This window comes from Trichomycterus rosablanca, chromosome 2 (assembly GCF_030014385.1).
Source record: "Trichomycterus rosablanca isolate fTriRos1 chromosome 2, fTriRos1.hap1, whole genome shotgun sequence".
In the NCBI taxonomy this organism is placed as follows: domain Eukaryota; kingdom Metazoa; phylum Chordata; class Actinopteri; order Siluriformes; family Trichomycteridae; genus Trichomycterus; species Trichomycterus rosablanca.
Genome location: NC_085989.1, coordinates 47,375,621 through 47,400,266, shown reverse-complemented (window position 1 = coordinate 47,400,266; position 24,646 = coordinate 47,375,621). Strand labels below are relative to the sequence as shown.

Sequence of the window (24,646 nt, the reverse complement as noted above, 5' to 3'; positions counted from 1 at the left end):
ACATAGCTAGTAACGAGAGCTGAGCTTACAGAGCTTACAGAGCTTACCAGAGTCCTGACCAAATGTCCAAACCAAGGTAACCCCAGAGCAGTTCAAAACAAGACCCCAGAGCAGTTCAAAACAAGACCCCAGAGCAGTTCAACAAAGCAACATAATAACAAAACAGTTCCCAGTGTGTGTGCTCCAGTGCACCTCTTAAATACAGGGCAGCTGGAGCCAATTAGTTCATGTGCACACAGAGGCTTGGTGTGACACATGTCTATAATAGCCTCAACTCTTCTGGAAGGGATTTAAACAATATTTTGGAGTGAGTCTGTGGGTATATTTGTCTATTTAAACAATAACATAAAGAATCCAATGATGTTGGATGAGAAAGCCAGACTTGCAATTAACATCCCAAAGGTAGTTATTGGGATTAAGGTCGGGGCTCTGTGCAGTGCACATCAGACTCATTTAACCATGTTTTTCTGGACCTTTTACGCTGTTAAAAAAAAAGCAAGTTGAAGGCAGTGAATGTTGCAGCATTAGCGTGTAATATTAACCTTTCGTAAATCATTGACAGACATAAGGAAGGGCTTGATGACAACAGGTCCAGTCACTTACAAACAGAACTGTTGTGCTTTTTTTCATTCTATATTTGCCTTGGTTCTGCGTTGTGAGAAAAGTGTTGGACCAGACCAGAGCTGCAACCATTATGCTCTGAATGTCTGGCACTTATCCATTATTATGTTCTAGCATTGTTGCCAATCTGCTGATACAACAGCTTCATAATCGAGAAGATACCATCCGATAAGATAACCAGGGCAAACTTTGCCCATCAGACATAGTAAAAAAAGAGCAGCGAGACAGACAGATCAAAGCAGAGAGAGCTCACTGTGATATTAACATTTCCTGAAGGTAAGCGGAGAGGAACGTCTTCAGCAGGGACGTCAGAGTCATCACTGAGATCTGTGGAAGTCGAGAGCAGAGCATATTTGTGAGTTGAAGAAGGCTGACTACACAATATGCACAATACAACAATGTGGGGGACGGTCTGTGTGTTGCTGTGTGTCTGTGTACACTCTCTGGCAATGCCCATTGGTGGACAACGCAGCTCGGCCCGAAGTAAAGTCCTGCTGATTTCCTTTGATGGCTTCAGGTGAGACATTACAGTCCCACACACAGATATTTTCATTCATTCATTTATTTTCATTCATGTATTGCAGAGCATCATACACACACACACACACACACACACATCTACTCAGTTACTATATTAGTATTACATTAAAACAGGGGTGAGAAAAAGAACATGTCAAACTCCCTGTGACTGGTGTACACTTTACCACCATTCCAAACACAGCTTTAATGGTGCAAAAAATCTGGCATTTATTTATATATGTGCTCATTTTGGGTCCATTTATTCATTCATTTTCACTGACTGCTTTACCCTGGTCAGATTCACAGTGGGTCCAGGATCACTTGGCATCAGTTTAGAGATGCCGATTCACCTTCTGCTGCCAGTCCATTTTGTGCAAAAACCATGACTTGAAGCAAAGATTGAACCCAGGTCCACAAGACCCATGATGATGTGTGACAACCACTCTACAATGGCACAGCAGATTTGTTGTAGCCATACAGATTCAATATTCTTGGTTTGGAAGGTGTTGGCATGTTTTTTTCCATCTACATGTGGGTTCTTATAGAGGTAATCCAGTTTACTTTTTAAACCATGCAGAAGATGGATTAGCTGATCTAATTTACCAAGAATTGAGTGTGTTTTGCTCTGTAATGGATTGACGCCATGTTCAGAGTGTGTTCCTGTGCCCAGTGTTTCTGTGTGGCTCTGGAACCACACCTGCCTTGTTTAGATGGTGATGAACTGGCCGCTCAAACGTGGCCCTTTTTCATTTTATTTTTAAGGTTCACCGGCCCTTTAACCTGATCAGATTTGCAGTAGATCCAGATTTTATGGACTTTTTTTGAGATTTGGAGATTTGAACCTGGATCTCAGCGATGAGGGCCTGTTGTAATAGACCCCTGCACCACCCAGTTCCAATCTGTCCCAAAGCTGTTCAGTGGGGCTGAGGTCAGGACTCTGTGCAGGCCACTGGCGTTCTTTCACCATCGCTTTAACCTGGTCAGATCTGCGGTAGGTCCGGATTCCATGGAATCACTGGGCTTAATGCAGTAACACACCCTGAAGAGGACGCCAGTCTATTCCGGAGCCTTGGCCACCCCAACCTAGAACCACTGGGGATTTAAACCCTGGATCACAGTGGTAAGGGGCTAGAATAATTTACCACCGTGCCACCAAAGCGCCCATGATTGTTTTACGTTATACACAGTATATTGGCACCCTGTGTTAATTCTATGCCCCTGTAGTTTTTTCATAGGCTGAGGACCCACTGTGACCCTAATCATAACAAGCAGTTGCTAAAGAGGAATGAATGACACAAACGTTAATGTGGATCAGTCGCGTCTGGTGAAACGTCTTTGTAATGCCAGAGCTTTGAAGAAATAGCATCATTTATCCTCAAAACCTGGACACTGGACCAGTGACATAATTTTTGTCCCAGACCATGTAGGAATTTACCTTTACTCACTCACAGCCAATTCACTGTGGCTCGTGGGTAGCACTGTCACCTCACAGCAAGAAGTTCCTGGGTTCGATCCCCAGGCGGGGCGGTCCGGGTCCTTTCTGTGCAGAGTTTGCACGTTCTCCCCGTGTCTGCGTGGGTTTCCTCCCACAGTCCAAAACATGCAGTCAGGTTAATTGGGGACACTGAATTGCCCTATAGGTAAATGTGTGTGTGTGTGTGTGTGTCTGCCCTGCGATGGACTGGCGCCCCATCCAGAATGCCTTGCACCCATTGAAAAGATGGGATAGGCTCCAGCACAACAACCCAGCGATCCTAATTGGATAAGCGGTTAAGAAAGTGAGTGAGTGTACCCAGAGGAAACCAACATTAGAACATACAAAACTCCTTACAGACAGTGACCAGTAGCGATGATTAAACTCATGTCCTCAGTACTATGCTCCTATGCTGCCCCACTGTACCAGCTCTGCCAATGTGCTGCCCAGTAACCAAGGAATGTACTGTACTGTTTCATACAGACACAGTGATGTCATTGGTCCTGTTTTTCAGGCGTCTTTCTCAGAAACGGTGTTGAGGAAAACTAAAGCAGTTTGTTAAAGCTCTGGTATTACACAGGTGTATTAATTAAAATATTAAATAAAAGCCAATCATGGCGGTTCCACTTTGACATATTAAATCATTACATTTCTTTTCATTTCCTTGACCTTGGAAGAAGCAGATAAGATACAGAAAGTGTTTTAAAACTATGTTATCTCTATACTAGGATAACACTAAACAGTATCAGCTCAAGTCTTTGAAACTGCTATACGGTGCTCAGAACGGGCGTGTTTAAAATCCACCGCTATTTCAGGTGGGACTACGACAGAGATGTGGACACACCTAACCTGGACAAAATGGCAGAAGACGGGGTGAAGGCCCCCTATGTGACCCCTCCCTTCCTCACCATTACCAGTCCGACTCATTTTACACTGCTTACAGGTATCAAAGAGTCTTTATTGAGCTAAAAATACACCATGATGTAGACACCTAATTATGAGCGTGTTGGGCATTACATTTCAGAACCATTTGCATTAACATGGAGCTGTACTGCTTCCACTTTAGGAGGTCGTAGACGGCTTTTCACAAGTTTGGAGTTAATTTTAATTATTTGGCATAATTTTAATTATTTATATCAAGCACTGGGAGCAAGGGGCCAATCCATTGCTGGGCTTTGGCCACCTCCCTCTGCACCCCCATATTTGTGTAGACGCCTTGGCTGGCCAATAGCAGAGCTGAGATTTGAACCCGGATCTCAGCAATGGTGGCCAATGGTAATAGACAGCTGTGTCACCCATGTTCCATCTGCCCCAAAGGTGTGAGTGGGGCTCTGTGCAGGCCGCTTGAGTAATTAACACCAAAGTTATTAACATTTACATTTTCAGCATTTAGCAGACGCTTTTTATCCAAAACAACTTACAGTCCTGTGACAGTATCTTGTATAAGCAATTGATGGTTAAGGGCCTTGCTCAAGGGCCCAACAGTGGCAACCTGGCAGTGATGGGGCTTAAACCAGCGACCTTTCAATTACTAAGCCAGTACCTTACCCACTAGACTACAACTGCCTTACAGTTTTTAAACCTTTCTCGTATTCATAAACCTTGATATGTGCAAAGGGGCACAGTCATTCTGGTGAAGGTTAGAAGGTTAAAAGAATGCAATATATTAATATGTTTGATTTTCTAAATCTGATTTTCTAAGTCTGTTAACACATACTGTTTGCCATATAGTGTATTTCCATATATAATTAGAATGTTTTACATGCCATATCTGAGCTAGCTTCATTTCATTAAAGGATAACAGCTTCATTATCCGACACTTGAGTACATTTAGCAAACCCAAATCAACATACAATCCAAGCAATTAAGAGTTAATAACCCTACAGTTTTTCTGCTGCATAAGCCTATAATGCTTAAGCTTCAGCTTGTGAACAGATCCCCTTACATTCCCCTTAAGACAGTGGCCTCCAAACTTTTTCTCTAGGAGGGCCAGATTTGATAATGTGAAAGTGCCCTGGGGCCAACAGTCCCTGATGACATTATATAAATACGCTGTTATTTAATCATTTTTTCATTTTCACACAGCAAACAACAACCAAATGTAAGCATTCAGGTAAACAAATCAGAACATACAGAACAAGCTATCTGAATTTATAAAAGAACTTTCCCAAACTCTGTGAAATAAAAGACAGGGCGCCTTTACAAAAATAAAGCGTTACGTGGCTTTATGTACTAAAAGAACGACACAGGAACTCTGAGTTTGTCTAAATTATTACTGGGCATAAATTCTCTCCACCACTCAAATTCTTAGGTCATTGTTTTAGTACAACATGTCATGTTAAATTTTGTTTCCGTTAATCGTTGTTTGTACAGCCTGTGTCGCTTTAACACTTCATATCAATGAGTACGTCTCATTCACGGTTTTGCCGCTTCTCATGAATGCATACTTACAGTGTTGCTGCCACCAATTGGTAAAAAGGGAAATTGCATCTTGAATTAGTATAATTTATACTTCTGTTTGACTGCTGGCGGGCCACAAGTAATGCAATTTAAGACAGAAGACGTGGACCATATAAAATCTGACCTCGGGCCATGACTGGCCCACGGGCCAGACTTTGAACATGCATGTCTTAAGAGAATTCCTCCCTCAAAACCAGCATTTTGTCCATATTCTGACATTGATGCTTTTTTTACTAATACGTTAAACTAAGGCGTTTTTGCAACAAGTGATGTTGAGAAATATTTACAAATAATCCCAAAATGTGAGACAAAAAACATCTGTGGTAAAGGAGAACAATATAAATGTAGATATACATTATAAATATACAGTATAAATTTAGCATTTTTACACCAAACACAGAATTTAGCATTCAAGAAAAACAACAAATTGTCCAAGACTTAAAAGGCAGACTGCAATCACAGCAGGATATGTTACAACTGGCCCTTTGAAAGCCACCATAATGCAGTTGTGGCCCTCAGTGAAAATGAGTTTGACACCCCTGCTTTAAATACAACAATACACCTGAAACTGTGGCATAGTCACAAGGTTCTGTAGAAACTGCAGGATAAATGCAGGAGGTTTAAGGTGAGAAAGATTTATGCCCTACAGTGCATCTAAAATCAAGTCTTGTTGAACTGGCTGACTAAACAACCCAGGGGGAAATTTCTTGTGTAATCTAGTTTTATATATATTCTAAATTATGGTGCTTGGGTGGTGCAGCAGTATATTACGCCAGCTATCTAAAAGAATAGTAAAACAGTGTAAATCTTTTGGAGATCCATTGCAGCAGGTTATGTATCGTCATTATCAGTTACTTATCACCGATATTACTCTTCACCCGAACGCTTTTTATCTTGAATGAACTTTCTTATCAAACATTATGCTCACATCTTAATCTGCATCAAGACGTGATTACCCAACGTGCTGCATTAACTACTGTTCAGTCACTCAAACCATGTACAAACTCTAAAACCTTGACTTTTATATAGCCAGTTTATGCAATACTGTACGTATAGCTTAGCTAATGTTATGCGAAACAAGAACCCACTCTGACCTTTACTGATTAAAAAGTGCTAACATGGAACAAATATTTAATAGGTTTTTTTTATATGACTATCAAAAGCTTTCCAATACAGTAGACCCTTGACTTACGAATTTAATTGGTTCTGAAGGGTTGTTCTTAAGTCAAAATATTTGTATGTTAAATTTATTTTTCCTATAATAAATAATGTAAATAGAATTAATCTGTGCAAACCATCCCCTTACCTTTCTAATGTTTAAATGCCCTTTTTTGTTATAAATACAAGAATTTTTTCCTTGAATCTTAAATTATAGAATAGACATTACTGTAATAAAAAATAATAAACAACAATACACAGTATTACTGTACTGTACATAAAACACACCACATTTCAGTACAGTACATGTGCTGTATCATACACCATAATACATTTCCTTCTTTTTTATAAAATGTATCTACCGGAAACAACAATAACTCTCATATTTCTCTATTATTTCCTTCTTTATTTCAATAGTGTTGTATTTTGTAGGTGTAATTGCACGAAAGAAAGAATACCTTACTTAGCGAATTCCTTCTTCTCTCTCACTCACTGTCCCCTCTGTCTGATACACAGTGACAGCTACTGGCAGGAGTAATTATACAACAACAAGTAGTATCACTACGCTTTCTCTGCACATTCTTTGAGGCCATATTAATATGGAATTTTACAAAATATAAAGAAAACACCAAAAAAAAAAACACTGTCCGCTCTCAGCTCACTGTATATATAGAGAGAGACGGTCAGAGTCAACTTGTTTGTGACGTCACATGTTTTGCGAATTTCGGTCCGTAATCCGAAATTTGTTTATACGTTAAGTTGAAAAAGATCGTTGTAACCCAAAATGTTCGTATGATACATTGTTCGTAACTCAAGCGTATACTGTATTAAGGTTCTGTGCTGGAAGTGTATTTATTGTTTTACAAGGTGTGTGTAAAAATCTCTTTCCCTACCCGTGCCCATGTCTAACACAAGCACTGGCTTCTTTCTTCCTGCAGGTAAATACATAGAGAACCATGGCGTGATCCACAACATGTGGTTCAACACCAGCACCTCTGAGAAGAAGTCATATTACCAAACACAGTTTGTGAATGATTGGTGGGACAACGGCACCCTGCCAATCTGGATCACTGCTCAAAGACAGGTAGATACACAAGAACCTGGTACTTTCCTGCCTTTTCTTATTGCCATTTTAATATGTCCTTTACCTTCTATATGCCCTAAATACACTAAAAAGTTGCTTTGGTTATTTTAAGTGTGGTAGTCAGGGCCGCTCAGGTGGCGCAGCGGTAAAAACACACGCTGCAACCAGAGCTGGGATCTCGAATACATCGTAACGAATCTCAGCTCTGCCTACCGACTGAGGCTGAGCGGCCACGTGAACAATGATTGGCCTGTTGTTCAGGTGGGCGGGACTAAGCCGGATGGGGTCTCTCTCTCTCTCTCTCTCTCTCTCTCATGACTGATGCAATTACGACCTCTGCTGGCTGATTGATGCATGAGAAAAGAGTGCTGATCAGGGTGTGTCTCTCTGTACACAGTGCTGAGCTGCACTGCACTCGTCAAAGTATAGGTGATAAGATAATTACGGAATGCTGCCCACATGTCGGAGGGGGCCAGGGTTAGCTTTGTTCTCCTCAATTAGAGCAGAGATCGGCATTGGTGGAGAGGAAGCGTGATGCAATCGGGCAAGAAGGGGAGAAAATGCATAAATAAAAAATTAAAAAAGTGTGGTAGTCAGTTCATCTTCATCAAAACACCAATTGAGGTCCACGTTGTTCCGATAATACAGTGCATGTCCAGAGATTTGCACAACTGAGGTGCTTTCTAGCTAAATTGTGGCTTATGGCAGCTCAAACATGCTTTTGCCTCTTTCTTTTCACACTTAGGGTCTGCGGGCGGGTTCACTCCACTTTCCTGGAACAGCATCAACCTACCAAGGTAAGCGCATTGAGGTGCATGAGGTGGAGCCAGCCTTCTATAATTACAGCAATGAGACCTTATGGCACAAGAACATTGACAAGGTAATGGGCGAATGGTTCAAAGAGAAAGACCTGGACTTTGTGTCCTTGTACTTTGGTGAACCGGACAGCACAGGCCACAAGTATGGTCCAGACTCTCAGCAGCGCAGGGATATGGTGAAACAGGTCGACAGAGCGGTGGGCTACCTGCGAGACTCTGCCGAGACCAATGGCCTCACCCAGCGCCTTAACATCATCATCACTGCTGACCATGGCATGACCACTGTGTTCCGTGGTGGCTTAGTGAACGAGATTGTCTTGTACAAGATCCTGGGATTCTCCTTCAAAGATCTGGATTTTCACCTGGTGGACTATGGACCAGCTGGCATGCTCCTTCCTAAAGAGGGTATGCTGGACAAAGTGTATAATGCTCTGAAGGGTGCTCATCCACATCTCCATGTCTACAAGAAAGAGGAAATGCCCGAAAGGCTGCACTTTGCCCGGAATGACCGCATATTGCCCATAATAATCTGGGCTGATTTGGGATATGTCATTAATGGGGTGAGTTTAAATGCCATACAGGAAGTACAATGTCTGTAAACTCACTGCTTTGTTTATAGTCAGCACTTGTGTGTGAAATTGGACGGCTGACCAGCTAATTTATCTCTTCACTATCATTTTCAGTACTTCCCTGTGCAAACCAACAAGGGAGAGCACGGCTTCGACAATGACGATTTGGATATGAAGCCATTCTTTCGGGCAGTGGGACCCTCTTTTCGAAAGAATGTTGTGGTGGAGCCATTTGAGACAGTGCACATCTACTCACTGATGTGCCACCTGCTGGGCATCACACCAGAACCCAACGATGGGAACCTGGAGGTCACTCGTGGCATGCTGCTTTCGTCCGAGCAAAAGCAGGGTACGCTTATTTATTTGTATAAGAAAGTAGCTTCATAGAAATTCAGGTCCAAACCCAGAAAGAGCAAGTCTAGGAAGAGAGTGAGGGAACCTCTATCAATATTATTATGAAGAAACCTTCAAAATAACCAAACAGCGTTAAGGGCCCAACAGGGGCTGTATGGCAGAACCAGGGTTCAAATCTACAATCTTCCAGTTGATAGCTCAAAGCTCTACCAACTAGGCTACCACTCTCCCAGGGGCAGGTAATAAGAAGGTGCAGGCAGGTAGGGAGTATCACCAGTCTCAAGCCAAGGAACCACTTGAACAACACACTGTCCAGATCTTATTTTCTTCAAGCTGCCAAAATACCTAAGTTTAAGTGTACCTAATCTTAGAAAACAACATAAAATTAGACAAATTCACACATATCAGCCATAACATTAAAACCACCTCCTTGTTTCTACACTTACTGTTAATTTTACCATATAGAAGCACTTTATAGTTCTACAATTACTGACTGTAGTCCATCTGTTTCTCTACATACTTTTTTAACCTGCTTTCACCCTGTTCTTCAATGGTCAGGACCCCCACAGGACCACCACAGAGCAGGTATTATTTAGCTGGTGGATCATTCTCAGCACTGCAGTGACACTGACATGGTGGTAGTGTGTTAGTGTGTGTTGTGCTGGTAGGAGTGGATCAGACACAGCAGCGCTGCTGGAGTTTTTAAATACATTGTCCACTCACTGTACACTCTATTAGACACTCCTACCTAGTTGGTCCACCTTGTAGATGTAAAGTCAGAGACGATCGCTCACCTATTGCTGCTGTTTGAGTTGGTCATCTTCTAGACCTTCATCAGTGGTCACAGGAAGCTGCCCACGGGGCACTGTTGGCTGTATATATTTTTAGTTGGTGGACTATTCTCAGTCCAGCAGTGACAGTGAGGTGTTTAAAAACTCCATACTCATACCAGCACAACACGCACTAACACACCACCACCGTGTCAGTGTCACTGCAGTGCTGAGAATGATCCACCACCTAAATAATACCTGCCCTGACCATTGAAGTACAGCATGAAAGGGGGCTAACAAAGCATGCAAAGAAGCAGATCGACTACAGTCAGTAATTGTAGAACTACAAAGTGCTTCTATATGGTAAGTGGAGCTGATAAAATGGACAGTGAGTGTAGAAACAAGGACGTGGTTCCAACAGAATTAACAAATCACAGGTTCTTTAATTCTATTTGCATTCACACACTCTTAACATGAGGGGCAACTAAGACCGGACATAATACAAACAACTAACGGTTAAGGGCTTGTTGAAGGACCCTACAGTGGCAGCTTGTTGGTGCCAGGTTTAGATCAATAGTTCAGTACCTTAACTGGAAGACACAATTTCTCCCATAACTAAAGGGCAGGTACTAACCTGTGTTGCATTTTGCACCGTAGCTAGCATTTGGAAAATGCTGCTATCCAAAGTGACTAATAACTAAGACAGGTTGTATCCTATGTACTGTAGTGTTATTGGCACTGCTCAAAGATCCAATTGGGCAGATTAACCTCTAATCAGCAGTCCTCTACCTCAACTGCTGAGCCACCAGTGTCCCCATTACTCTAGGACAGGTACTAATCTAGTGCACAGTTTCCACCATGGCTAGAGCTACTAACCACTTATATGCAACAAATGGTTTCAGCCAAAGTGACTTACAATAGACATAAAATAAAAAATCTAAGTAATAGGCAGGTAAGCATCTTTCTCAGGGACCAAAAATTACAGTTTGGCAGAGTCAGTTCTGGAGCAGGGAACCTCTCAGTCAGTTGCTCAATGCTTAAATGTTTGGCCTTTTCTGAACCAGTGCCCTGTTTTAAACTCATAACAATTAGGGTGCACAACATTAAAGATAAGATAAGATAAGATAACACTTTATTGATCCCGAAGGAAATTGCAGTGTCACAGTACTTTACAAATTACACAGTTACAAGTTACAATTTACAAATTACAGTACAAATTACACAAGGGAAGAACAACACAATTAAACATAACAGGGCATAGGCAAAAAAACAGGACATTATCAAAAAACAGCAGCATACATATTATTGCACTAAGAGAAAAATATATAAATATATTATTTTACAAAAGTATATTGCACTAAAAGAGATAAAAAGATATTGCACTGCAAAAAATTAATCAACACTGTTTGATCAACAATTTGACTCCAACAACCGAGCCAGCCTTCTTAATTAGTTTGTTTATTTTGTTCATTGCACCTTTGTTAATGCTGTTGCCCCAGCACACAACAGCATAAAATAAGGCACTAGCAACAACAGACTGGTAGAATGTCCATAGGAGTTTAGTGCACACTCCAAAGGACCTCAGTTTCCTCAGAAAGTACAAACGACTCTGTCCTTTCTTGAACACTGCACAGGTGTTAAAACTCCAGTCCAGTTTGTTGTCCAAGTGCACACCCAGGTACTTGTAAGTGTCAACCACCTCCACTTCCGGTCCATTGATAGTGACTGGTGCCAGGGGAGGTCTGAGTTTCCTGAAGTCCACCACCATCTCCTTTGTCTTACTGATGTTGAGCTGCAGTTTGTTCAGTGTACACCAGTCAACAAAGTCTGAAACCAGCTTCCTGTGTTCAGCCTCCTGCCCATTCCTGATACACCCCACGATGGCCGTGTCATCAGAGAATTTCTGCAGATGGCATGTGCCAGAGTTGTATCTGAAATCCGAGGTGTGAGAAAAGTGAGACTTCAGGAGCTTTACACAAGGACCCAACTGCAAATTTGAACTCACAACCTTCTGGTGGACCTTAGGTGAACCTTAACAGCTAAGCTACCACTTCAGACAATCATATACTTAAAATGCTTTTTTTTCTGTTTGTCTATCTCTATTTATTGCAGATAAACCATCTGTTTTGTCTAACGTATTTATCGGCCTGGGTGCTGTGGCTGGTTTTCTGGTCATCGTGTTCACTGTCGTTGTGACCAGAGGCATCCTTAAGCGCAGGAGGAAAGAACAGAGGTATGCAAAAAAGGAATGGGATATATAAAAGTGGGAAGCAACACATTTTAATCTATAAAGAAATTACTAATTCCATTGTTAAAATCGAAAGCTGCTGACAATCAGGTCAGGTGTCATAACAGTCAAGTAAGCTTCACATTGCCTTCAACTTAGATGCTGCCTTATAAGTAAGAATCCAACCATGAACAAAGAAAAATGAGAGTTTTGTGATCAGATAATGATGAAGATGATGATGAAACCCAACCTACTGTAAAGCTATTTCACTTCCACTGAAACTGATGCATTACAGGAAGGTTACTAAATCTTTAATTTACAGTTAATTAGCAAAATTAAACCAGTTATGTCTATTAGAGTGGTTGCTAATGTCTAACAAAAGCTGGATGCAGCGAAAGAGCTAAAGCACATGTGTAATATGGCCAGAAATAAGTGGACATTTTACCATGAGCTTGTTGGACCGTCCATATCAAACCACATATCAACCACAGGCATTATAATAAGTACCCCCTCCCCCAGTGGCTACAACTGTCTACACTTTCAAGGAAAGGCTTTTATTTTTATTATAGGTTTGGGAATACACTGATTAGCTAAAAAACAACTCCATTTTATCAGCCCCACTTACCATATAGAAGCACTTTGTAGTTCTACAATTACTGACTGTAGTCCATCTGTTTAGCCCCCTTTCATGCTGTTCTTCAATGGTCAGGACCCCCACAGGCCACCACAGAGCAGGTATTATTTAGGTAGTGGATCATTCTCAGCACTGCAGTGACTGTTAGTGTGTTGTGCTGGTATGAGTGGATCAGACACAGCAGCGCTGCTGGAGTTTTTAAATACAGTGTTCACTCACTGTCCACTCTATTAGACACTCCTACCTAGTTGGTCCACCTTGTAGATGTAAAGTCAGAGACGATCGCTCATCTATTGCTGCTGTTTGAGTTGGTCATCTGCTGGACCTTCATCAGTGGTCACAGGACGCTGCCCACGGGGCGCTGTTGGCTGGATGTTTTTGGTTGGTGGACTATTCTCAGTGAGGTGAACTCCATCAGCGCTGCTGTGTCTGATCCACTCATACCAGCACAACACACACTAACACACCACCACCATGTCAGTGTCACTGCAGTGCTGAGAATGATCCACCACCTAAATAATACCTGCTCTGTGGTGGTCCTGGGAGAGTCCTGACCATTAAAGAACAGCATGAAAGGGGGCTAACAAAGCATGTAGAGAAACAGATGAACTACAGTCAGTAATTGTAGAACTACAAAGTGCTTCTATATGGTAAGTGGAGCTGATAAAATGAACAGTGGGTGTAGAAACAAGGAGGTGGTTTTAATGTTATGGCTGATCGGTGTATGTGGATGAGACGGCCTGGCTCACAATTGCTATTCCAGTTTATTCCGGAGGGGGGGGGTTAAGCTCAGGGCTTGTGCAGGTCCCTGCAGTTCCTTCTCACAAAACCAATCAAACCATGTGTTTATGGGCCTAGATTTGTTCACAAGGGCAAAGTCATGCCGACTCAGGAAATAGTCTTTTCCAAACTTTATAATGTGTAATTTATTTTATGTCTTTGATTTTATACACCTGTAAGCAATAAGTTTTATAGGCCTCTTAGCAATGCCTGTGGGTAAACACATTCTTGTACATACTGTTTCCTGTATACTGTATAATTTGATAGATCAAAACTGATCCCATAACTGTATTTAAATAACAATCAACTTTTTCCACAATACCATTACTGATGATCTTTTTTGCCTCTAGAGTTGCTGAATCTGAGAAATCTGAAGACGCAAAACAAACATCATTGTAGTCTGGCGTTGCATTTGTTCACATCTGAGGAAAGAAATCGCGTACCCTGGCAACAACATTGGCGCTTTAGAGCTATTCTTTGAACGAGTCCTTTCCAAAAAGAAAAAAGATTCTCTATAACATTAATGATGTGTACTGTATTGTTTCTGAATGTGTATTTGTGGATATATACACTTACCAAGCACTTTATTAGGAACACCTATCCTGTATGTACATTTATTGATTATTTTAAAATCTACACCTACCATATACTGTGTGGATATACAATAACTAACTGTAGGTCTGTACACGGGCGGTACGGTGGCTCGGTGGGTAGCACTGTCGCCACACAGCAAGAAGGTCCTGGATTCGATCCCCAGGTGGCGCAATCCGGGTCCTTTCTGTGCGGAGTTTGCATGTTCTCCCCGTGTCTGCGTGGGTTTCCTTTGGTAGCTCCTGTTATGTTCCTCCCACAGTCCAAAAACATGCAGTCAGGTTCATTGGAGACCAGAGACCTCGTTCCTTAGCGACGCACCACCAAAGGGCGAAAGGGAAGAAATTTTTCTATCACATTCAACCAGTGTTAAACTATCTGTGACTGTTCTGGAGTCGAGCGTTGAATCAGCGTCGAGTTGTGTTCCGTACAGTACCGCCCCTTTTGGGCGATTTCAATCTGACTGAAAATGGCCCGGATTGCTCTGATAGACTCTCATGTTAAGGCACTTTTTTTCGAACTGTAGGCACTGCAATACAATCTGAATGGGTTCCAGGAGGGCTCGCACTTACGTGCTTGCGTCACACGTAACCTGGTGTAGCGATCTCGTCACCATGACTACCGTTACCTCAGTTTGGAGCAACTCCATCATGTAATCAGGATAAATTAGCAACTAAAGAATTAGGGCCACCCAGACCAAATTTAAACATCAAGTATCTACAAAGGGTGGAAAATCATATAAGTTACAAGTAAATTTCAAGTAAGTAATATAAGTTTTAAATAGTGAATTGTGATTGCCTCTCAGTATTGATTTTGAGGTGTTGGTCCAATGATCAAATAACACCTTGTAAGTGGAGGTCCTATGTGGATCTCTTACGATTAATAAATGGGGTACAGGTGGTTGACATAATGTATACAGCAACAAATGGGCTGCAGTCAGTAACTGTATACCCACAAAGTTTATATGTATGGTAGGTGTAGTTCATACAATAATTAATGAATGTGCATACGTATTATATGTATTCCTAATGCAGTGCTTGGTCAGTGTGTATAAGCATAATTGTTTCTTTTATTCCTAAGAGTAAAAGCTTATTTATATGTAAAGTACCATATGAAAAGTATTCCCCCATTTTTTCCTTGTAGAATGGTTTTAAACCCTTTTAATTTTCATTTATTTAATTTAATTTAGCTCATTTAGGCTTAATCTTGTGCCTTGAATGGCTGTTTGTTGCAAAACCTATTTGGCCTGAGCATAATATTACAGATATATAGCTCTCTCAAATTCCATTCTCCTTTAAAAATCTCTGGTCAAGAGCAGAATTTATTCTCCCATCAATCATGGTAAACTGCCCAGGCCCTGAAGTAGCAAAGCTTCCTCACACCGTCACACAACCACCACCATACTGGACTGCTGGCTTTATCTGACATAAGCAAGGCTTGCAGTTACTTAGATGTTCATCTGAGTATTTGAATGACCTCCTTGCTGAATCATAAAGATTCTAGTTTTAAAAAATAATAGCTCTCACTGTGGTTCCCTGGATTCCCAAAATGTTAGAACTGACTTTTAGATTAAAGATTAAAGTTTAGATTAAACAGGGCTGCAGTAATCAAGTTTGGGTGTGGTTGGTTTTATTATCACACAGGGTCAGCTTTTAACGATGTATATAAGAACTGTACTTTGTGTTTGCTCAGCTTAGTGGTATCGTATTACATTACATATAGTTTGAAAATCACATTTGGTCACAGTTAAAACATTTCAGTAAAAATAAAATGCAAAAATAAAGACAGGACAGGGCTGAATACTATTTCATGGCACTCTATATCTATATTGTATATTTATGCTGATGTCATTTGCAGTTTTAAAATAAAATGATACTGTTAATTGTGTCTTGTTGACTGATAAATTATTAAGTTTTCTAAATAGTTTTTATATTTCATGTTCTGACATCAAATATAGTACACTCCTCTTGTTCAACCTCAAACATAAAGCCAAAATGACTCAAGGCTAGTTTTAAGAAGAAAGTAAACTGCTACAATTGTCTAAAACGTTTTTGTGTTATTGATTTGTAGCATCTAAATATATATTTCTGCTTCTAGTCAAAATTACAGAGCATTCATGCCACTTAGGTGGCGCAGCAGTACAATACGCTAGCACACCAGAGCTGACATTTCAAACTTGTCTGTTCGAAACTCAGCTCTGCCATCCGGCCGGTCTGGGCGGCTATATGAATGACTGTTGGCTTGTTGTTCATACAGGGTGGGAGCCGGATAGGGACCTCATAACTGATGCAGTTATGACCTCTGCTGGCTGGTTGATGGCGTCTGCACAGAGTTGAGGAATAATGCTGATCAGGCTCTCCATACACAAGGCTGATCTGCATGTCGTCGCTGTCCGATGAAAAACACGTATCTCCACTTTTAGCTGTTTTCACTTTTTTACATGTGTCGATTGTGGGTATGAATCTGTCTCTTTAACAAGTATCTCCATTGTTTGCTAGACCTGTCCATCAAAACTGTGTATCTCCTCTTCCTCACCAGGGAATGTTTAAGAAATGCTTAATGTTTGATCTATAGTTTATGCAGGTTATTTAATTATATGGTTGTAAACGTGATTTATATTTGTACAAGTAAGTCAATTTTACACATGAAACCGACGGACTGACGACCTGATACAATTACATTTGTATTTCTGTGCTGAATTGTATGTAAATGTCGCCATCTGTGGTTTGTTTGCATCATTACAGCCAGGTGAAAAACCTTTTGCTCTTTACTGAGAAGTTTTTAAAGATACGTGTTTTTCATCGGACAGCGACGATATGAACTCGCCTCCTGCAGGTAAAAAGATGCAGTCGACTACTGCTCACATGCCGGAGAGTGCATGTGTCAGTTCGCTCTCCTCAATCTTGGTTGGGGTCAGCACCAGTAGAGAGGAAGCATAACGCAATTGGGTAAAAATTGGATGCGCTAAAGATCAGGAGAAAAGAGAAAAATGCATTAAAAAATTATAGAGCATTAAATGTGTACATTGAATAGAATATTTGCACTAATATATTATAAAAATATAAAAACCAAATGATCTGGAAATGATCTCATATGTGCTGAATGTATCATGGAGCTCAGTTCAGTCTGCCATTACAGCATGTAAACAACATGTGAAAATACACCCACATTGCCTAGGCCAGACCAATTCCTATAAACTTTGCAAGGAAGAAATAATAATTAATTATTATGTCTGTATAAATAATATGGTAAGAAACCCCAGAAAATGCTTTTGGCCCAGTGATAGTAAACTCATACATTAAGGCTTAGCTTTGAAGTAGTAAGTGTAAATCCAAAAATCATCCAGGTAATGGATGGGTTGGGTCTCGCCATGGGTCATCAGGTGTAACCTCGCAAGAATTTAGGAATGAACCCAGTATGCAAGATCCTTTTTTTCTATTTTATTTATGCATTTTTCTTCCAATTTATCGTAGTCAATCTGTCTTCCACTGCTGGTGGATCCCTGATTGCAGTCGAGGTCGGTATATTGCTGCTCACGCGTCCTCTGACCCAAGTGCAGCCCTTAGCGGAACCCTTTTTCACCTTTGCACTCCACACAGGCACCTCTCTGTCTGCCCACCAGGGTCCTTATACAGTGCTTGAAGACCCCACCCACATAGTCCGGTATCCTGCCCTAGCAGAACCATGTCTGCTGCAGGCACTGCCAATTATGCCTGCTAGATGATGCCCAGCCGGCCGGTGGCAACAGTGTGTTTCGAACCGAAGAGTTCAGAATCCCGACACTGGTGTGAACAATATATGAACAACAGGCCAATCGTTTATGTGGCTGCTCAGCCCAGCCAGCAGGCAGAGCTGAAATTCGACACGATGTATTCGAGATCCCAGCTCTGGTGTTCCAGTGTTTTATATATATAACACACATACAGTATATTTACATTTACATTTTCAGCATTTAGCAGACCAAAGCGACTTACACGATGAGCAATTGAGGGTTAAGGGCCTTGCTCAGGGACCCAACAGTGGCAACTTGGTGATGGTGGGGCTTGAACCGGCAACCTTCTGTTTACTAGTCCAGTACCTTAACCACTGAGCTATCACTGGCCATATATTAATATATTTTGAATATAAAACAGCAAGACAATCACCAAAAGCAACAGTGCATTTGTTTAAATAAAAACAAATACATGCCTTTAACTGACCTAATCTTTTGTTTTGGTCATTAAATATCTTAGGCACCCAGGTGGCGCAGTGGGATATTCTGCTAGCACACCGGCGCTGAGATTCTGAACTCTTCGGTTTGAAACTCGGCGTTGCCATCTAGATAATAAATAAATATATAAAAATAAACATATATACTTAATCTTTACACATTTTAACTTTATTTTTTATAAAACATATTAATTTATTTATTTAACGAAAAATAAATAAGTGAATAAATAAATAAATAAATAAATGTGGTTTCAGTAGAAGTTTGAACAGTTTGTTGTTTAATAAAAAAAAGCATACTGATATACTCGTTTTGATATCATTTTATAACATAACATTTTATTAACATTTTAAAAGTTACATTACTGTGTGTTCCTACATATATACACTGATCAGCCAAAATATTACTACATTGCAATGCCTATTTGAAGACAATGGTGCACTTGAGGAACAAGGACAATTTTAAATGTTGGGTTGAATGCAGCAGATATGATCAGCATAAAAGGCTGAGTGACTTTGATAAGACTGAGTCGTTATGTCCAGATAGCTGGGTTGAAATATCTCCAAAACAACAAGTGGTGCCTAAAGCTACTGCGACTGAAATTACAGATTTTATTATCTTATTATTTTATTATTTTTTAATAAATAATTAATTTTTATTAGTAGTCATTTATTTAAGTGTGGTGAAAAGGAATGGCGACATTACAAAGTGGTAAATGCTTTACTGTCCCAACTTTTTTTGGAATAAGAAAAGCCAGAAATGCAGGAATGGATATATATTAACAAGTGAAATGAAGTTGACCCGACAAAACATGAAATATTATGGTTCATACAATCTGCAGTTATATAAAAGTCAAAGTAAATGTAAGAAACTCTGTGTTTTTTATTATTTGAATTTTCCATGCTGTCCCAACTCTTTCTGATTTGGGGTTGTTATTGAATGCAGGTACATGTGTGGAGTAGTTTCCATATATAGTAATGCTAAACTCAAGCCTGCAGTGAAAGGCGCTCTGCAATGTTCCGGCATTGTGACATCACTCTGACATCACAGTGGATGTGAGCTCCAGTGGAAGAGCATTCTGTATTTAGTGAAGCTTCACTGTCTCCACTCCTCACTCACGATGGCTTCTCCTGTGATGCAGAGGTTCTTGTGTTTGATATTTTGCGGTGCTCCTCCTCAAACTTTTTCTCAGGACGATTCGAACGATGAGGGGAGACAGGAGGACGACCTGGGTGTGGAGAACAGGATCCTCATGGAGGGATTTCTGTATAAGAAGAGCAGCAGTGTGTTTAAAACATGGAAGAGGTTTGTGGAGAGCTAAATCATGTGCTGGGCTGTAATATTTCGTATATACACTGACTAGGCATAACATTATGACCACTGACAGGTGAAGTGAATAACACTGATTATCTCTTTATCATGGCATCTGTTAGTAGGTGGGATATATTAGGCAGCAAGTGAACATTTTATCCTCAAAGTTGATGTTAGAAGCAGGAAAAATGGACAAGCTCAAGGATTTGAGCCAGTTTGACAAGGGCCAGACCGTGATGGCTAGACGACAGCACACCTTCAGCACACCTTCAACGAGTCAGGGCTGTTTTGGCAGCAAAAGGGGGGTCAATACAATATTAGGAAGGTGGTCATAATGTTATTCCTGATCGGTGTATAAAGACTGTTTAATTTCTCTTTAATCATCTCATACAGGCATGGATTAGAACTGATCACATCTATTTAAAGCGTTAAACAAACCTGGTTATTTAAATACACAATAACAACGTCACAAATGCACTCAAAACAATAAAATAATAATAAAAATGTTTCATTTCTGTGTTTTTCTCTGCAGGCGGTTCTTCATTATCCAGAATAATCAGCTGTTGTACGAGAAAAGGTTTAAGGTTAGTCACATGGCAGTTCTACACTGAGATCAGCTCTCTGAGCGGCTTTATTTATTTATTTATTTATTAGGATTATAACATCATGTTTTACACACTTTGGAAACATTAATGACAGGAACGGTAGTTAGTGGTTACACAAGATTCATCAGTTCACAAGTTTAATATCCAACACAGTCATGGACAATTTTGGATCTTCAGTTCACCTCACTACACGTCTTTGGACTGTGGGAGGAAACCGGAGCTCCCGGAGGAAACCCACATAGACACGGAGAGAAAATACTCTACTCCAAAGGACCCGGACCGCCACACCTGGGGATCAAATGCCGTGAGGCGACAGTGCTACCCACCAAGCCACCGCGCCGCCTCTGAGGGGCTTTGTGAACTACCCATAATGCACTGCAGTCATATGTCATTCATGACAGGGTGGAGGGTTAGGGTGGGGATGTGATTAGGAGAGAGCTTATTAAAATTGGGAGACGTTTTAAAGCACAAATCCTCATAATGAGTGAGTGTACATTACAACAGGAACTAAATTCAGGGCTGGGCTGTGTCCCAAACCACATGCTATTACTACATGTATTACATTTTTCTAATTTGGGATGCAACCAGAAAATCACATTGGTGTGCTGGTCAAAATGGTAAAAGGCGACTGAAAAGCACCTACACAACACACACTGATCATGCCGGATGTGCAGAGAACATTTTTGCTGGGGGCGGCACGGTGGCTCAGTGGGTAGCACTGATGCCTCACAGCAAAAATGTCCTGGGTTCGATCCCCAGGTGGGGTGGTCCGGGTCCTTTCTGTGTGGAGTTTGTATGTTCTCCCCGTGTTTGCGTGGGTTTCCTCTGGGAGCTCCGGTTTCCCCTAGAGTACAAAGACAAGTGAGGTGAATTGTAAACATGACGTTAAAATCCTAATAAACAAACAAACATTTTTGCTGCTTGTTTCACCTGTACTTGATTTTACTGGCTTGACTTCTAATCTGATGTGTTTTTTCCCAGCGTAACCTCACAGTTCTGATGGAAGATCTGCAGCTGTGTTCAGTCCAATGCTGTGAGGACGTCAGGCGCCGCTTCTGTTTTCAGGTGGTTTCACCAACAAAGTAAGTCCAGTTTTAAAATAATCATAATTAAACTTTATTATATTCTGTTATTTATAAATCAGCTTTCCCTAGCTAAGGAAAATATAGTAAGTCAAAAAAGCCGGTTTAAGCTTGTCAGGGTGGCTGTGAGAGCAGCTAAACCAACCCAGACCAAGTAAATCAAACAAAGCGTTTCACGTTTACGTTATCTGCATTTAGCAGACGCTTTTATTTAAAGTGACTTACAGTACTGTGACAGTATATTGTCTAAGCAATTGAAAGTTAGAGGCCTTGCTCAAGGGCCCAACAGTAGCAACCTGGCAGTGATGGGGCTTAAACCAGCTAACTTTTGATTAATAGTCCAGTACCTTAACTGACCTTTTAAGCTAGCTCAAGCTAGTCACTTACAGCGAGAAGGTAGCTTCTGGTAGCTCCTGGGTTCGATCCTCAGGTGGAGCGGTCCGGGTCCTTTCTGTAGGGAGTTTGCATGTTCTCCCCGTGGCTGCATGGATTTCCTCCGGGAGCTCCGGTCTCCTCCCACAGTCCAAAGACGTGTAGTGAGGTGAATTGGAGATACAAAATTGTCCATGACTGTGTTTGCCCTGAACTTTTGAACTAATGTAATGTCATGGAGCTGCCATATAGCACCACAGTAGCAACACCGGGGCTCTGCTTAAACTGTCCAACACCCTTTCCACCCACCCGTCTAGTCTGCTGCGTTTTTGTGTAATATGCAGATGCATTTATGCAGCATTTGAGCTATCCCACTTATCTAAACATGACGTAACCGTTAGAGGTATCTCAGGTACAGTATGTGTTATCTGTTAGTGTTAATATGTAAGTTTGCATTCTAGATGATACGCTTATATCACTACGTGTGTCCAGGAGTCGTACGTTTCAGGCCGATTCAGAGGCGAGCAGACAGGCTTGGATTGAAGCCATTTGTAATGTGGCTCATATTGAAAGAACAGAAGAGACTGAGGTACATTTTTTTTTTCAATTCAACATACACACAACTTTAGATTTACACAAATATGGTAAATAATTATAATTATATAAGAATCAAAAATGACACAACATAATGTCCAGAAAGATGTCCAGAAAGATGTCCAGAAAGACGCCTCTAAGAAGGATGGGTCTGAGTTTAAGTCTTGCTCCATGCAAGGGAATATTATTCTTGCCACTGTTGTTATCTGTAGCACTGTCGCCTCACAGAGAGAAGGTCCTGGGTTCGATCCCCAGGTGGGGCGGTCCTGGTCCTTTCTGTGCCGAATTTGCATGTTCTCCCTGTGTCAATGTGGGTTTCCTCTGGGAGCTCTGGTTTCCTCCCACAGTCCAAAAACATGCAGTCAGATTAATTGTAGACACTGAATTGGGTTTGTGTATGTGTGTGTGTGTGTGTGTGTGTGTGTGTGTGTGTCTGCCCTGCGATGGACTGGCAGTGTTACTGTGTGCATTGCGCCCATTGAAAAGCTAGTAAAGGCTCCAGCACCCTCCGTGACCCAAATTGGATAAACGGTTAAGTAAGTGATTGAGTGAGTGAGTATTTAACACTAGTTTAATGTGTTTGACAGAAATCAGAAGGGTGCGAAGTTCGTTCGGAGTCAAATTCCATTCAAATCGTATCGAATGGAGAAATGAAGTTGGAGGTCTTGGAAGACTCCCACCAACCACAAGCATCATCTAAACCTCCAGGTACCTTCAAAACCACATTTCAGTCCAACAATCTGAGCAGACTCTTAAGAACTAATTTTTACTCCATCAGAAATCTAACTTTTTGGTTTTTCTTTCTTTTTACCCTGCATCCTTTCACTCTTTGACCGATGTAGCTATGGCCAGAGAAGTTGGAGAAGTTATTTGTGATGTTGCTGTAGAGAACAATGGTAAGTACAGCAAGATCCATGCTACCAGCATCACCTATTATGCCGGTGTTTTTCACATACCCAGCTCTCTATGGGCTTGGGTTCATGTTTTTTTTTTCTTTATTTAAACTCCTCTCTCACATTTTATTAAACAAAGATTTCACATTTACACAAATGTAGTCGATAAGCCAGGATGACTTTAGTGTCTTTGAGACCTACAAAGCCAATGTGTATATGTTATATTAGCAGTGAAATACTGACTGCATGCTTTTATCCATTATCCTTTAGGTAATGGTATAATTGGTATTTATAATACATGATTGCTGATACTAATAGAAAAGGTGTGTGTGTTAAAGATGCTGAAGGAAAAATCGACAATGAAGGACGCCAAGAGGAAATGACCACCAACACAAACCTAAACAACCTGAACCACAAAGGTCAGCCAAATCTCCACTAATCCCTGTTACATGTTTTCTTTCATGTGGGTAAACTGGTGAGGTAATCATAATTCATAATTCATAATTAAGTGTGTTTAGTGTTTCATGCACATCATTGCTATCAATTCTCTAATATGATTCATATGTTTTAACCCTATTTAGCCCTATCTTGTTCCAACATGACTTTTGGTCATATAGTGCATTCAATCCATTCTCTATAAATTTTTTTATACTTTTGTCGTACAGCTGGCATGTCTGAAGAACCAACCCCACACCTTTCATCATCTATAAACACGTTATATATTGCTGACAGGCTTTAGTAATATAGAGCTGAATCTTTGCCTGATATAAATGATATTATTTACTAAACATAACTTCTATCAAATAAATCATTCACAGAGAGTTTTGATAGCCAGTATAGCACTGGAAAGCTGCTGGGAAAAGGAGGCTGTGGTTCGGTCTATGAAGGAGTTTGTAAGGCAGATGGGAAGCAGGTGAGTATCAGCTGTACTGTTTTTATCATGTCAATACAATCTTCAAACTTCTTCAAGCTTCTGACAGTATATGTGCATTTACATAATAAAGGTTATCCAGCAGTACCTTGTAACTCGAAGTCCTCTAAACTCGAAATCTTTGACACTCGACGCCCTTCATTGAGATATTTGTACCTTTAAACTTGACTTTTACCTTAAACTGGAAGTGTGTGCGACTGTCTGTTCAAATTTATGCTGTTTGTTTAACTTCATATTATTAAGTTTTAAAAATTCCAGAAATAGTTTAATATTTGTTAATACTTTACTATCATTGCAAAATGAAAGTGCATGCTAAACAGCAGCACCGCCACCCCGATCAACAGCACAGCAGCATAAAATCATAGCCGCTGCTTACCTGAGCTTCTCTTCTTCAAATTAAACCCAAATCTATATCCATGTGTTGTTCAATTAGGGATATAATCCACTTGTGTTTCTTCTTGGAGGCCATATTGTATGTTTCAAGAATATTTCCAGAACATTTCCAGAATATATAAATCCACATTCACATGTGTTTGTCCATGTAACTAATTAAAACCGTTTTAGTGGGATCATTTATTCTCTCGGGTTTCGT

The 24,646-nt window shown here is 40.7% G+C and overlaps 2 protein-coding genes across 2 annotated transcripts; both read left to right on the top strand.

Annotated features, from left to right (window-relative positions):
- Positions 1 to 1,019: 1,019 nt before the first annotated feature.
- LOC134301869 (ectonucleotide pyrophosphatase/phosphodiesterase family member 7-like) lies at positions 1,020 to 13,867 on the top strand. The gene is made up of 7 exons (XM_062986780.1): positions 1,020 to 1,138; positions 3,430 to 3,557; positions 7,171 to 7,316; positions 8,062 to 8,694; positions 8,818 to 9,052; positions 11,940 to 12,060; positions 13,819 to 13,867. The coding sequence occupies exons 1-7, from the start codon at positions 1,020 to 1,022 to the stop codon at positions 13,865 to 13,867; spliced, it is 1,431 nt and encodes a 476-aa protein (XP_062842850.1).
- Positions 13,868 to 19,386: 5,519 nt separating this feature from the next.
- On the top strand, positions 19,387 to 24,199 carry LOC134301861 (arf-GAP with coiled-coil, ANK repeat and PH domain-containing protein 2-like). Its single transcript, XM_062986767.1, has 9 exons — positions 19,387 to 19,571; positions 20,110 to 20,161; positions 21,164 to 21,264; positions 22,129 to 22,225; positions 22,818 to 22,938; positions 23,073 to 23,126; positions 23,462 to 23,542; positions 23,942 to 24,036; positions 24,128 to 24,199. The coding sequence occupies exons 1-9, from the start codon at positions 19,387 to 19,389 to the stop codon at positions 24,197 to 24,199; spliced, it is 858 nt and encodes a 285-aa protein (XP_062842837.1).
- Positions 24,200 to 24,646: the final 447 nt, after the last annotated feature.

Coding starts and splice junctions, on each gene's coding strand:
- LOC134301861 (XM_062986767.1), top strand. CDS start 19,387: ATGGCTTCTCCTGTGATGCAGAGGTTCTTGTGTTTGATATTTTGCGGT. Junction 22,939..23,072: donor AGCATCATCTAAACCTCCAG/GTACCTTCAAAA, acceptor TGACCGATGTAG/CTATGGCCAGAGAAGTTGGA. Junction 23,543..23,941: donor AAACAACCTGAACCACAAAG/GTCAGCCAAATC, acceptor AATCATTCACAG/AGAGTTTTGATAGCCAGTAT.
- LOC134301869 (XM_062986780.1), top strand. CDS start 1,020: ATGTGGGGGACGGTCTGTGTGTTGCTGTGTGTCTGTGTACACTCTCTG. Junction 3,558..7,170: donor TCATTTTACACTGCTTACAG/GTATCAAAGAGT, acceptor TTCTTCCTGCAG/GTAAATACATAGAGAACCAT. Junction 7,317..8,061: donor GGATCACTGCTCAAAGACAG/GTAGATACACAA, acceptor TTTCACACTTAG/GGTCTGCGGGCGGGTTCACT.